The following is a 15,977-nucleotide window of genomic DNA, read 5'->3' as shown; positions in this document are numbered from 1 at the left end:
CCAAACTCTATCTACCCACTGTTTGATTGAATACGTATGTATATATGTATTAAACTTGGGGCCGAAGAAATAGCCCAGCGGTAATGCATTTGCCTTGCATGCAGCAGGATGTTAGTTTGAATCCTGGAATCCCATATGGTCCCCCTAGCCTGCCAGGGGCGATTTCTTTTTTTTTTTTTTTTTTTTTTTTTTGGTTTTTGGGCCACACCCTGTGACGCTCAGGGGTTACTCCTGGCTATGCGCTCAGAAGTTGCTCCTGGCTTCTTGGGGGACCATATGGGACGCCGGGGGATCTAACCGCGGTCCGTCCTAGGCTAGCGCAGGCAAGGCAGGCACCTTACCTCCAGCGCCACCGCCCGGCCCCCAGGGGCGATTTCTAAGCGTAGAGCCAGGAGTAACCCCTGAGCGCTGCCAGATGTGACCCCCCCCAAAAAAAAAAGAAGTATTAAACTTCAGAATGTGATATATTACAGAAAAAAATTAACAGATTATTATGACAAACTATATTTTATCTGTAATATTCAATTGGTTTTTACTTTAGATAGCTAATATTGCTAACAAATTACTCCAAAGATAGTGATTTAAATAGATAATTTATTATTATCTCTAATAGTTCTACGGGTTGACAGGACTTAAATGGATGGCTTATTGTACGTCATTCATATGGTTGAAGTCAGATAACAGCTTGTAGCAAAGTCATTTGAAGACTCAGTGGGGCTGGGCATATAAGATGGTATTGTCATCTGCCTTGTGTGGTACTTAGTTAAGATGAATAGAATATCTGGATGCTGGCTTGGCCTCTCCTTTCATAAAATTTCTTTTGGCTAACTTGGACTTCCTCACATAATGGCAATATTAAGTCATCAACCTGATAACATAGAATCTAGTTTTCAAAAAAGAATTTTCCGAGAACAAGGAGGAAATTGCAACGTTTTTTTTTTTTTGGGTCAAATAGCAGAAGCCATGACATATAAATGTCTTCATATTATATTGATTTAAGTAACAGGACTTGTCCAGATTTGGGGCAAAAGTTATGGGGGAATGTTAATGCTATGGAATACTTTTAATTAGGCTCTTGTCTAAAATGAATCTATTTTCTTTATGTTAAGGATCAAGTTCAGAGACACATACATGAAAATATATTCTTCATCCCTTTGAGAAGTCTTATTAGAAACTTGGGATATAGCTGAAGGTAAATGCTTTCTTTTTTTTAACCCACTGAACAATCACTTTTACATGAATAGTATATTGTTAAGTTAGCATCTTAAAACTGAGGAAATAAAACCATTTATGTAAGTATTTGTATGATTCATTTTTACATATGGCTATATGTCTGACAATAGTTACTATTGAATATGGCCTTGACTCAATGATGAAAGTCAGTTTCTTAATCTTGGTCTGATTGAAATTTGGAACTGAATAATTCTTTTTTTATTGTTGGGGATTGTAGGTTCCTAAACTGTGTATTTTAAGTATTTCAACAGAATACCTGGTCTAAAAACATTATTTTTATAATATCTTATTTAAGCACCCTGGTTACAAACATTTTTGTAGTTGGGTTTCAGTCATAAACAAAAGTAAACCCCCCTTCACCTTCCCACCACCAATGTCCTCCATCTTTATCCTCCCCCACCCCCTGTCCTCATGATAATAATTAGATGCTAAGAGTATCCCCACTACAGCTTTGATAACCAAAATATTGCTTGGGTTACAAAATTATTCTTAGTTCTGAACAAACGTTTTATAAGTTAGTTAGCTCTCTGGGACATTATAATCTTGTTTTCTTTTTTCTTTAGTGTCTGTTTGCTTTTGGCATAGAAATTGTTTGGGAGTGTTTCTGTTTCTCTTTTATTCTGGAAGATCCTGATAAAGAATAGGCCCTCTTTAAAGGTTTGAAAGAATTCACTAGTAAATCTGTCTGGATCTTTTCCTGATTTCTCCTGTAACTCATGCATAGTAATTCACCTAGATTGGATATAGTTCTATAATATACACTATGATTAAAAAACATATTTTTAGGCCTCTAGGTTCACTTGAGGTGCTGAATGCTGATAGAAGTCAGTTGAATATGAAGAAGTCTTAAAAATGTGGACCAGGGCATAACCTATGTGAGTTTAAATCTTGTCTCATCATTTTTGTCCTCCATGGTAAAGCATCTAGCCTCATTCTAAATTTCCTTACCCAGGAAGCTGAGTGTTAATAGTTGCTGTTCCAAGAATTAAACACTTAAATCACTTTAAATTTTTACAAAAATGAAGGATTAATTGGAGTGTTCATAAAAACAGTCAACTTTTGATACTCAGTTTTTAGGTTTTTAAATGAGGAAACTGAACCAGGGGTTTAAATTTTCCACGTTCACAAACACAGCTACACCTGATTTTAATGTTGATGGAAAAATCTCAGAGTTGTAGCTCTGCACCTGAGCAAATCTCAGTGAGGCACACATGCTTGTACTTTCAGCTTGAGTCTGAGGTTTGCATACATTCATTCAAAGTCGCTCAGGGTCATAGGTTAGGATTCCTGGGGCAACCCTGTGGAACAAGGTAATGGGAAAACACTGTGAACTGTGAAAATAGTAAATGAGAGACAGAGAGGAAAAGATGAAAACTAACATGAGATTCAATACAGAAAACATATAGAGGCTTGAGTTTGGGCTTAGCAGGTGACCGAGTTTATATTTCTCATCTCAGGATTCTTCACACATTTTGAACACAATCGTATGGGCCCCAAATATCCCATGTCTCTTACCAGGTATGACGATATCTCTCTTATAGAAAGACCCAGTGGGTGTGGCTGATAGTTTTATCCTTATAACCTTGAGAAAGATGCTTCTGCTCTTGACTTGGAGCAGTATACTATAAAAACAGGGCTTAACTACTGCCCTTGAGTTGAGAGATGGTTGTTTTTTGTTTGTTTGTTTTTGGTCATATGATGCTCTATTATTTCTTGTGTGAGAGAGTAATCAAAGATCACAGATAATTCTCATGGGCCTTCTCTGACTTAAAAGCTCAATTCATAACTAGAAAATTGAGGTCATGGATACATGATACTAATTTCATCTCAAAAGCATAATTTCATCTTTTTAAAGTATCAAAGTGATATCGAATTGAGTGTATATATCTGTATATTTCTGGGTGTAATTCAAATCCCCCAATGATGTAATTTTCTAAATTTATTTTCTTGGGATGGGGTTTGAATTACACACCTAGTGATACTTAGGGGTTACCCCTGGCTCTGCACTTAGGAAATACTCAAGGGGGTCCTCAGAGAACCATATAAATTACTGAGAATGAAACCCAGGTCAGCCACATGCAAGAACCACCCTACTTGTACTATTTCCAACCCCAATTCTTCTATCATTAACATAATACCAAAATGTACTGCAAAGTGATAACTGGTCTTTGGAGAGAAATAAATAAGCATTAGAGATTCACTTTATTACTTGACTGTAGTTTGTACAAAAAAGCTCTTCATTTATATTCAGTCTCCAGGAATAATTGATCTATCTAAATACTGCTACTTTGTGTAAAATTATTATTTTTAAAAATATTTTTATTTAAACATCATGATTAAAGACATGCTTCTAGTTGGGTTTCAGTCATATAAAGTACACCCCCCTTCACCAGTGCAACCTTTCCACCACTAATGCATCTATCTCCTTCCTCCCCCACCTTCTTGCTTCAAGACAGGCATTCTATTTTTCTCACTCACTACAATTGCCTCGATAGTTTTTAGTGTAGTTTTTTTCTCTAACTGAATTCACTACTCTTGTAGTAAGCTTCATATTGTGGACTGGTCCTTCCAGACCTCATCTCTGGGTATTATTACATTAATGTCTTTTATTTTTCTTGAAATTCACAGTTAAGTGAGACTATTCTATGTCTATCTCTTTCCCTCTGACTCATTTCACCGAGTATAATAGTTTCCATGTCTATCCATATATAGAAAAATTTCATTACTTCATTTTCCTGATGGCTGCATAGTATTCTATTATGTATATGTACTACAGTTTCTTTTGCCACTCATCTGTTGTCAGATATCTGGGTTGTTTCCAAATTCTGTCTATTGTAAATAGAGCTGCAATGAACATAGGAATGCAGAGGCATTTTTGTATTCTGTTTATATGTTTTGGGGGTATATCCCTAGGAGTGGTATTATTGGATCACATGGGAGATCAATTTTCAGCTTTTTGAGGAAGATCCAAATTGTTTTCCAGAAAAGCTGGACTAGAAGGCATTCCACCAGCAGTGAATGAGTGAATTAATTAATTAATTTGCTTTGGGGGCTTGGGGCCACACCCAGTGATGCTCAGGGCTACGAATTCATAAATAACTCCTGGCTTGGGAGACCATATTGTATGCAGGAGGATCGAACCACAATCCATTCTAGGGCAGCGTGAGCAAGGCAAATGCCCTGCCACTTGCGCTATTGCTCTGACCTCTTGCCACGCCTCCAGCCCTGAATGAGTGAATTTTATCTCTTCAAGACCTTGTTAATCCAGGGTGTTATTCTACTTGTTCTCATTATTTCATCACTACACATATGACTGAGATTTTTCTAGATATAACAGGAAAGAGGACTTTATTTCCTACAATACTCTGTGCTTTTTGGACTGTGTAAATATTAACTGGTAGGCCTAATGTCACCGTGGATAGAGATGCAATCTGACAAAATCAATGTAAAGCAAGTAGAACTGAAAGACTGACAAAATTTGTGATTGAACTCTCAACTCTAGATTTGTCTGAAGTCACACTCTCCATTCGACTTCCTGATTCTGGAGATCATTTTTTCTTTTAATTTTTGGTTCAAGGTACTTTTGTTACTTTTACTTTTTTTAGAACTAAATTGTCCTTAAAATGCAATGTAAATTTCCAAGACATAGTATTTTGTTTGTTTGTTTGCTTTTGGGCCACACCCGGTGACGCTCAGGGGTAACTCCTGGCTATGCACTCAGAATTTGTTCCTGACTTGGGGGATCATATGGGATGCCCGGGATCTACCCATGGTCTGTCCTGCTTCAGCCGCCCTACTGCTATCGCTCTGGCCCCAAGACAGAGTATTTTTATCTAGTAAATAATGAGGAAAATTACCCATTTCTCTCTTTATGGGTCACATGCATGACTTAAGAAATATGCAAAGTATCTAGTATTGAAAAAAACTTGCCTGAGCCAGGTCAGAGAGGCCTTGGGATGTGAGGCTACTTGGTTTGACTTTTTCATTACTCAAAAGATTTAAAAACGCCTTCCTCTATTGTTGGTTGTTATAAATATTTGATTTTTGTGACTTTTGGTGTCTTGTGCCAAGAAGTTTGTTTATAAAAAGCAAAGCAAAGGAGAAATGAGATTTTAGAAAGAGGAAATTAAAGCAAACAATTTTTTCTGTATAACCGGATGTTGATAATCCCCTCCCTGTTCATTTCCACATGCTTCTTAATTATTAACATTTCTTGTTGACTTGAATTTTTCAGGATTCTGTAGTAGGTGACAATAAATAAAAGTGACAGGATATCCTATTGATTGCTGAATGACCATTTGAAGGCTGTCTGTACTTAAAGAAATCTTTTATTTAAGCTTGCTTTCAGCAAAACCTATTGTCAAATGTACATGTTTTATCTAGATAAGCATTTTTTGGGAGATAACCTTATAGCTGATTCTTAGTTTCTGTATATTAGCAATACCTAAATTTTATTTGACATTATTTATTGCTTATCTGTTAAATACCAAACACTATTCTTGCTATTAGGAAAATAAAGATAAACAACTATGACTGGCTCAAACATTCGGAGACATTTAAAATATCTCTTAGTGAGATAAAATAGTTCCATAAAAATTATATTAAGAGTTGTTGCTACATATTGGGCATCTACTATCAGAGACTACTATTTGACATAAGTTACAAAATCTCAAAAATCACCTTGGAATATTTCGGATTTATATAGGAAATTCAGACTTAAGAATGTTGAACTTATCTGATTCAAAATTTTGTAAAACTAGCACGATAGAAGTCTGGGTTTTTATCAACGTGGGACCACAAGCATGCCCAAGGTTTGCCTACAATACTTACCATATAGTAAGAAAAAAATTACTATCTTATTTGATATTGAATTTGTGTTTTATGTTATATATATTCCTATGACAGGCAAAAATATTTGCCATGTTTTTCTCTCTATAAGAAGCACATAGTTTTTAGACAAGAAAAACAAGAGATGTCAGGAGATGGTAGCTGGAACAACCAGCCTATGAGACCAAAATATATTTACAATACATCGGTCTACAGCTGGTTAAACACATTTACCTAACTTTTCTTTTTACAACCAAAAATAAAAAAAAAAAACTTTTTAAAATACTTTTTCATTAATATAAAAAATAAGAGTCACAGCAGCAATCAAATAGTCTTAAACAAAAGCTCTATATGTGACGGTGAAAGTGCATTAACTTGATTGCTCGTCCTATGTGGTTATGTCTGCACAATAAAGGGGCGTCACACTGTGATGTCAAGTGGCTAGTATCTGCTCTCCTCCCCTGCACTCAGGCTTCAGCTCCAGGAGGTATTTGCTCCATAAGACACAGATTTTCCCCATATTTTGCGGGAGAAGAAGTATGTTTTAAGGTATGAAAAATAAGGTAGGTTATTTTATGCATGGCCTGTGGCCTACTTAAGACAGGACAGTTACCTACATTTACACAGTCACTCAGTGACAGAAAAGGGTTTAAAATAAGAACTTTTTTAGTTGAAGGTTCATTTTATTAATTTGCTACCTACGAAAGAAATGTATGATTGCTACTAAATAGGACCCTGAAATAAGACCTTTTTTCCTTTGAGCCACACTTGGTGGTGCTTAGGAGTTACTCCTAACTCTGCTCTCAAAAATCATTTCTAGTGATATCAGGGGGCCATATGGGATGTCAGGGATCAAATCCATGTAGACTGTGTGTAAGTAAGTGCCCTAACCACTGTTTTATCACTTTGGCCTTAAAACTATGATATTTGAGTTGTATCACATTATAGACACTCAGCAGAGGGAATAATTATCTACTAAGGTCACAAAGAGTTAAGTCCTTAGGCCACATCTGCATAGATTTTTAAATACTTAAGTTAACTAAAAAAAATAGGGTGTTTTGAAAAAGAAGACATTTAAAATTATTTAAGTATGGTATGTTCAAAATAGATGACACAGGGTTATTTATAAAATTAATAGAAAGTAGAAATTTTTGATAATAATAGCTAGCAATTTTTGAATAGACTAACTCTGTATTCATACAAAATAGCCATTGCTATGTAACCCCATATATATAAAAATAAAACATTTATTTGCTTATAATTCTGGGACTCATTAGCTAGAGGGTTATTTTTTTTTTATTCTTGTCAGACATTGTAGACATTTAGGGTCCTGACAAACAAGAAGAACTTGACATCACTTGAATAATGTGTATTCTTGGAGACCTTGACTCATAAAATTATCATTCATTTTTCTTGTTAACTGATTCTAATCACTTTTTTCTATTTTTTTCATTGATCCACACTTACCCTTTGTTATAACATGGTTTTTTAACAACCACAAATTATTTTGGAAGGAGAGAGATACTGAATAGGAAAGAAACAGCACAGATGTTTTGTAATGTGTTAAAATTTAAATAATGGCATAATTTTACCTCAAATTTATATATCTGCCAATGTTTTCCTTGAGTCTTATTTTTATCTGTGACATTATTTCCATTCTTAAAGTTTTATGAGGCCTGAGGCTTATTAAAAAGAACATAGGGATGTGAAGAGAAAAAGTACATATGCTTTTTATTTAGAAAGAGAAAATAAATAATAAAATATTTAATGGGAAATCTATAATAGTTCAATGGCTGGAGTGTATGCTCTTTTTGCATTAGGCCCAGGCTTGATCCCTACAACACATGAGCCACTACAAACAGTTAGGCAAGAGGCCCTGAGTACCATCAGAAATGAGCCCCCCCCAAAAGAAACTCAAACTATAAACCAAATAAAACCCATAAAACCCAAATAATGCCATGAAACAGATAAAAAATAAATATTTTAACTCAATTTGTGACATGCTTCTATGAATGTTTTTCTCGAATTTGGGATACATCCTCCACAGGACAATTTTTTGTGTTTGTGAAAATTATTTTATCTCCAACAAGGTCTGTATATGTGTCCATATAAGTGAGAGCCAAGTTATTTAAAAAAGAATAGGAAGAAAAAATTTTAAAAAAAGAAAAGGAAGGGGGCTGGAGAGATAGCATGGAGGTAAGGTGTTTGCCTTGCATGCAGACGGATGGTGGTTCAAATCCTGGCATCCCATATGGTCTCCTGAGCCTGTCAGAAGCGATTTCTGAGGGTAGATCCAGGAGTAACCTCTGAGCGCTGTTGGGTGTGACCCAAAAACCAAAAAAAAAAAAAAAAAAAAAAAAAAAAAGGAAAAGGAAGAGAAGAAAGGAAATTTAAGAAAATGAAGTACGGTGGCGGCAAGCAAATTTGTGGAAATTACTGTATCTCCAATGAAATCATTAAGACAATGCAAAAAGGTTTAGTCAACTCTTGCTGTTAGCTGTTCATTCAGGTATTTCAATTTTTTCCAAATATTTAATGACCTCAGCTACACATTGCCATCATATTGGTATGTTTCTTCCTTTAGGGATGAGAGTATCAAACAAATGAAGTTGTCCAGGAATTCAAAATTGTATTACTGATACTGTGGCTCTCGTGAGGCATATTCTCTGCTGCCAGCCCTCCCGGAAGAAGGAGGTTGTGAGGGAGGGTTCGGGTAGGGGGAAGGTACCTGCATTCTCTCCAGAAATATCCCTGGTGATATCAGCTCAAATACTGTTCTACCTGAAGTTAGGTTCAGTTTGATGTCTCTGAAAAGAATTTTAGATGAGTGGCGACTCAGGGCCACAAGCAAAGTGGTGATTATAGGTCATAGATGCAGCATGTGTGCTTTTGGCAGGGAGGAGGTTTGGCTTACCCTTACCTCTGCTGCATGGCCTATGTAACCATAATTTTTCATGGCTTGGCTTTATATCTCTTTTGAGAAAGAGTGCATCTATGGAGCTGGTCCAGTGCAAACATGGTGACTGTACTTGTGGACGTGGTTATAGCTGCCAGGAAAAAGGAAGAGGTGGGGCATGGGTGACCACACTCACTCCAAAAAAAAAAAAAAAACAAAAAACAAAACACAAAAAACAAAAAACAAAAAACCCCAAAACTCTGGTGATATCAACTCCAAAACCAGGATTTCTGAAGTTTGGTCAGATTGGTGTCTCCAAAGAGAATCAGAGAGAAGTGGTAAGGGCCATAGGCAAAGCAGTCAACTGGACAATTTTACGATAATTTCTAATGAAAAAATAGAACGTTTATTGTCTTTTGTCTAGTAAGTTAATTATTTTTTATTTGTTTTTGAGCCATAGCCAGTGGTGCTCCCTGTTTATCCATGGCCTTCTGATCAGGAGTGTCAGAACTCAGTTTTGGCACATGCAAGGGAAGCACCCTACTCATTTCTCTACTGCTTTGGTTCCAAAATGTTTTATATAACGTGTTTGGTAGTGTTTCTGGTCTTCAGTTTCCTGAAAGAGCTTGAAAATGATTTGAAGAAGGTCCTCTTGAAAGGTTTGAAAGAGTTCAGTGAATCCATCTGTGTCAGTGCTTCTGTTTTGGGGGAAGACTTTTGATTACGATTTCAGTTTTCTTATTAGTGATAGATCTCTTAAGGTACTCCAAATCATCTTGGTTCAAACTTGGGAAGTTCTAGGATTTTAATAATAATTAATTAATTAATTAAAGATTCTCAAAGTAGTCTCCTATTATCCTTTGAATTTCTGTAGTGTTTGTTTTGACATCCCCTTTTTATTTATGTCTTGGCTTTTTGGGATTATCTCTTTATGAGTCTTAATAACAGTTAATTGATGATGTTGTTTATTTTTTCAAAGAAGTAAGTGAAGTCTTTTTTTTTTTAAATAATTATTTATATAAGCATCATAATTACAAACATGTTTGTAGTTGGGTTTCAGTCATAAAAAGAGCAGCCCCCCAGTCTTTTGTTTTGTTTTAATTATTTTTTATTTTTTACTTTTTTTTATTTAAACAACTTTATTACATACATGATTGTGTTTGGTTTCAGTCATGTAAAGAACACCACCCATCACCAGTGCAACATTCTCATCACCAATGTCCCAAATCTCCCTCCTCTGCACCCAACCCCTGCCTGTACTCTAGACAGGCTTTCTATTTCCCTCGTACATTCTCATTATTAGGATAGTTCAAAACGTAGTTATTTCTCTAACTAAACTCATTCCTGTTTGTGGTGAGCTTCATGAGATGAGCTGTAACTTCCAGCTCTTTTCTCTTTTGTGTCTGAAAGTTATTATTGCAAGAATGTCTTTCATTTTTCTTAAAACCCATAGATGAGTGAGGCCATTCTGCATTTCTCTCTCTGACTTATTTCACTCAACATGATAGATTCCATGTACATCCATGTATAGAAAAATTTCATGACTTCATCTCTCCTGACAGTGGCATAATATTCCTTTGTGTATATGTACCACAGTTTCTTTAGCCATTCATCTGTTGAAGGGTATCTTGGCTGTTTCCAGAGTTTTGCTATGGTAAATAGTGCTGCAATGAATATAGGTGTAAGGAAGAAATTTTTATTTTTTTATTAAATATACTTTTTATTTTAATCATAGTGGCTTACATATCATTGACAATAATATTTTAGGTACATATTAACATAAAATCAGGGGAATTCCCATCACTGAATTGTCCTCCCTCCACCTCCGTTCCCATCCTTCTTCCCTTATCCTCTTCCCTTACCCCAGGGGCTGCTAGAATAAGTGGTCCCCTCTGTGCCTAGCTTACTACTTAGTAGTCTTACACCTATTTGGTCTTGGTACCTCCCTTATTCCCCCCTCCACAATTTGGAGGCAGGACTAGATAGTTCAAGTTATGTGGTTTTGTTTGAAGAAGAGATAAGTAATAACCTGGAGAAAAAAAAAGAAAAAAAGAATCAGATACTCTGGAAATGGGCAGAGTCCTTCTAGAGGCTTTCATCCTTGGTTTGAGGGACAACGGGGAAAAAGAAGGTGAAACACCACAACAGTACATAAAGAACTGACAAATAAAATATCCAGTGAGCATTCCAAAAAAAAAAAAGCAAACCAAACCAAAGAGTAAGCACCATATAAAAGCCATGGTATTGAGATAAAAAAAAAAATGTGGCAGAGCACATAAGAAAAGAAGAAAATAAATAAATAAATAAATATAAATGGAGACATCCACTTCAATAGCCAAACCACAACAATGAAATCAACAAAAAAATAGATAAGTAAATAATAATTAAAAAATTGTTTTGTGGGGCCGGGCGGTGGCGCTAGAGGTAAGGTGCCTGCCTTGCCTGCGCTAGCCTTGGATGGACCACAGTTCGATCCCCCGGTGTCCCATATGGTCCCCCAAGCCAGGAGCAACTTCTGAGCGCATAGCCAGGAGTAATCCCTGAGTGTCAACGGGTGTGGCCCAAAAACCAAAAAAAAAAAAAATTGTTTTCTGCTTTTTTTTTCCCTCCTGCAGATGCACAGTAAATATTGGGGTCATTCAAAAAGGAATTTCCTCTGCCTAAGAGATACAGGATTTCTCCACCCTTGAAGTATATTGTCATGGGATTAACTATAGACTCCTTTCAGGTTCATTTACTCTCCCCTTGGTGCTTTTGTGGTGTATGGAAGACTTCTGCTCTGTCCTGGGTGATAACATCAGATCTCTGTATCTAGAGGTCTCAGTATCTGCATGAGTCAAGGAGTTGAACTTATGATTATGTCTTTCTTTGTGGATCTAGAAGTTCTGTTTCCTCAGTGTCATTTTTTTAATATAATTTTTATTTTGATCATAGTGGCTTACATATTGTTGACAATGATATTTTAGGTACATATTTACATAAAATCAGGGGGGATTCCCATCACCAAAATGTCCTCCCTATTCCTCCGTTTTTGTTTTCCCTCCCATTTCTTCTTCCCTCACCCCCAGGGCAGTTAGTGTATGTGGTCCCCTCTGTATCTAACCTACTACTTAGTAGTCTTGGACCTGTTTGGTCTTGATGTCTCCCTTATTTCCCCCTCTAACTGGAGGCAGTACTGCTATTTCAAGTTGCGTGGTTATGCCTGAAAAAGAGAAAAGTAATAAATTGGGGTAAGAGTCCGAAAATGGGTGGAATCCTTCTAGAGGCTCTCATCATCGATTTGGGAGATGAAGGAGAAAGAGAAGGTGAAACACTCCACCAGTACCAAAAGAAGTGTCAAATATCTAGTGAGGACTCCAGCTATATTGATAAGCACCACAAAAAACAAACAAACAAACAAACAAACAAACAAACACACGCCATGGTCTTGAAATAAGAAACATGGCATAGCACATAACGAAAGAAAAGAAAGGGAGAGAAAAAATAAGTATAACTGGGGACAACAATTTCAATAATCACACCTAAACAGAGAAATCGACCAAAATAGATAGGTAAATAAAAATAATAATAATAATAAATGAAGGTAAAAATATATATATATATAAAAATAACCAAGGTTTTGTGCTTTTTGTATTTTTGTTTTTTTCCCTCCTACCCTGGCACAGTAAATATTGGGGTCATTCAAAAAGGAATTCACTTGGCCTAAGAAATATGGGGTTTCTCCCTCCTTGGAGTATACTGTCATGGGATCAACTCTCGGCTTTGCTCAGGATCATTTACTCTCCCGGTGGTGTTTTTGTGGTGTTTGGAAGACTTCTGCTCTGTCCAGGGTGATACAATCAGAGCTCTGTGTTTAGAGGTCTCAGTATCTGCACAGATCCTGAGGTGGGACTTATGATGAAGTCAGTCTTTGTGGATCTAGAGGTTCTGTTCCCTCAGTGTCATTTTAATCCATCTTCTGTGGTTGGTGATCTTGGTCTTTGCACTGAGCCTAGGATGGCACCTAGGATAGCGTCTTTCTTTGTGCTTCCATAAGCCCCATTCCGTTACAATTGTCTCTGCAGGACCTTTGGGACTGGGGATCATGATTATTGTGCAGGTCATAGTTCAAACCCTAAACTAGGGCTTTTTATTGGTCCCAAGATGTATACAGTCTGGTCGTGGTTCTATCAGCCAGTCATCTGTAAAGCGCGATCTTGGCTTTTGGACCTACCAAAGGGTGCCAAGTCTTCTGGTTTTGTCTTGTCGTTAGCTGGTAGGGTAGGTTAATCTGCTCTAAGGTCAAGTTGTTCATATTTTCCTCATTGTCAGGACATCATATTAGAGCTGGCCCTTGTTGTTGACCCCGCAGTATTAAGGCTGCACTGGATGGGATTTGTTTCCTGCAGCTGTTGTGAAGAGCTGTGCCGTTTCTATGTTTGAGATCCAGGGTTCAAGGCTGTATGAATGGTATCTAATCACCTGAGGTCTAAGTTGATTCCACATGACATATTTTCCAGGTAGGAGCATCAAGCCAACTCCCATAAGGAGTGAGGGTGGGAGCAGTTCACCGACGCGGTGGTGTCCTGGCTGAACAACAACTCCCGAGGTCTCGTCTTCTTGCTCTGGGGCTCCTACACCCAGAAGAAGGGCAGTGCCATCGACAGGAAGCAGCACCATGTGCTACAGACGGCCCACCCCTCCCCGCTGTCCGTGTACCGGGGCTTCTTTGGGTGTAGACATTTATCTAAAGCCAATGAGCTGCTGCAGAAGTCTGGCAAGGAGCCTGTCGACTGGAAGGCACTGTGAGCCCGAGCAGAAGCCTGGGTCATCGGCAGTTTTCTCGAAACTGCCTTTCAAGCGTTCGTGTCTCTTAGGAAGCTGAGTCAAAGGAAGTGGGGGAAATGGTTTCTCTGGAGTCAGATGGGAAAGAAGTTTCTGGAAAGCAGCCTTGAACCCAGCTGGGCAAGTTGGTTGACATTTGCCAGCCAGAGACAGACAAGACTGTTAACTGCACCCATGTCCCGTGTGTGCCATTGTGTATCCACGCACTCTTCTGGGAGCTGGAGCTGAGACTGGGCAGGGTGTGTCTGTCCAGAAGGGCCTGGTGCCCACCCGATTGCCATCTCTAGGGTCTTCACTGAGCACTGAGCCCTTCCATGGAGGGACCGTACAACCTCATGCCAATTTCCAGAAGTCCTGGATGAGGCTGTCACCAGGGCTGAAGAAGGGTCAGCACAGTTGCTTGGGGATCGGGTTGCAGGTCCTGCACCGACTTACTCTGTGTGGAGGAAGAAGGGGTTTGCTTCCTTCCAGGGTTAAGAGGCACTGCGAGTATCCCATGTTGGGGTTTTTAAGGCTTTGCAAACTGCCACTTTTTGTACAAGCTAAAGTCACTGGGTTTGGGGGCTGGTTTTTGTGTTTTGTTTTGGTTTTCTTTCTGGAAGATTTTGCTTTTATTAAGTGTAGGCGTATGTACATTATTAGGTTTTCAATCCCTGAAGAGAATCTTTATTCTGTTTAACTGTTCCCTCTGGCCCAGAGAAGCTTCTGGGTTCACCATTTATAGGCCAGGAATCAGTAATAAAGATTGTTGAGAATGCTAAAAAAAAAAAAAAAAAAAGAGTCTTGATTACGCCGATCACCTGGGCCTGGAACCTGCCGGTTCATGGGGTTGCTGAGCCACGTGGCCTGGGATGATCCCTGTATTGTAAACAACTATGAGTTCCTATCTCTAGCAGATAAGAGCTCTTTTTTTTTTTTTTTTTTATATGTAAGATTTCCCCTTTATTTAGTGTGCCTTTGCAGGGAGAAATGGTGCTACATTATATTGTCAGTGTATTTGGGGGTGGACAGAGGGAATAACAGAAACAGGTCCCATACCCAAAAACTATAAAAAAAAGGGAATAAAAATGTATGTGCTCACAAATGTATATGTAGGACAGACATTTAAAAAATAAATTAAAAAATAAATAAAAGAAAAAGAAATAAAACGAGTTAGCGAAGTTTTTAAAGGACCAAAGTGGTGCAAAAGACTACCTTACATTTGGGGGGAAAGCAGGTAAAGAGGTGGTGTATTACAGGTCTTATGCCTATGTTGGAAGTACAGCTTTTTCCATTGTCTTTTGGATTTTTCTTGTGGTGTGTGGGTTCCCAGGCATCTTTCTATCACACCCCCTGACCTTCTTCAGATTGGTAAAAATTTGCGGCAGGGAGGTCTTGGAAGAGTTCTTGCATTGGGGATACTTTTGGACTTAGGTCCGGTTTCAAGAAACAGTCCACGTTAGGGGGAGTTGGTAGGGAGGTCTTTGCAGCATGAGTCCACAGGGGGGTTGGCTGTCTTTTCTTGCAGGAGACGAGGTGTGGGTTTGACTGGGTGTCCCCTTGCCTGGGTGCTGGGTACTGGTTCGTTGGGTAGGAGGTCGATCTTGATGCCTAATAGATTAAGGACTGAGGGTGAAGAGTTTTAATATGGTGGGAGATCTGGATGGGATTGAGGGGTGAAGGGATAGTTGAATTTCCGGAGGGGAGCAAGGGGAAGGTAGTATATGAGAGGGGTATGAAGGGAGAGAAAAGAGAAAATACCTTAGAAATCAAGGGAGAAGAGAAAGGGAAAAAAAGTAAAGAGAAGAATAGAAAAGAGAAAAATGAAGGAAAAAAAGAAAAAAGAAAGTAGTGAGAAGAGAGGAGAGAATAGCAAGGGAATGCTGGTTTGGTTGAATGTGTTTGATGAATAGAGCCTGTAGTTTAAGTCTGTACATCGCAGTTACTGCTTCGGTGGTCTGACTGGTCACGTGCTTCAATTCCTAAAAGAAGGTATAACCTAGAGATAAAGTGTATGTTAAAGATTTTTCTCGTGGCCATCTCTTAGTGCAAGCAAGGTATGGTTTCTCCTGTGGTATCCCGAGTTGCCATCTTAGTTTGTCCGCCTTTTGTATCCAAGGGTGCCTATGGACAAAGAAGCTGAGAGGTTATTTAAAATATAGTAAGATAAAGGCATTAAAACATAGTGTTATTATATGTTTCCATTACAGTCAGTGAT

The 15,977-nt window shown here is 38.0% G+C and overlaps 1 protein-coding gene across 1 annotated transcript in view; it reads left to right on the top strand.

Annotated features, from left to right (window-relative positions):
• Positions 1-13,744, top strand: part of LOC126020157 (uracil-DNA glycosylase-like) — a 36,461-nt gene extending 22,717 nt beyond the window's left edge. The window contains exon 5 of the mRNA XM_049781622.1: positions 13,502-13,744. Coding sequence (XP_049637579.1) covers positions 13,502-13,744 — 243 coding nt within the window. The remainder of the gene's footprint in view (positions 1-13,501) is intronic.
• Positions 13,745-15,977: the final 2,233 nt, after the last annotated feature.

The sequence above is a fragment of the Suncus etruscus genome, chromosome 10, assembly GCF_024139225.1.
Source record: "Suncus etruscus isolate mSunEtr1 chromosome 10, mSunEtr1.pri.cur, whole genome shotgun sequence".
NCBI classification, from domain to species: domain Eukaryota; kingdom Metazoa; phylum Chordata; class Mammalia; order Eulipotyphla; family Soricidae; genus Suncus; species Suncus etruscus.
The sequence above is the reverse complement of the archived record's forward strand: the minus strand, read 5'-3'. Positions and strand labels throughout refer to the sequence as shown.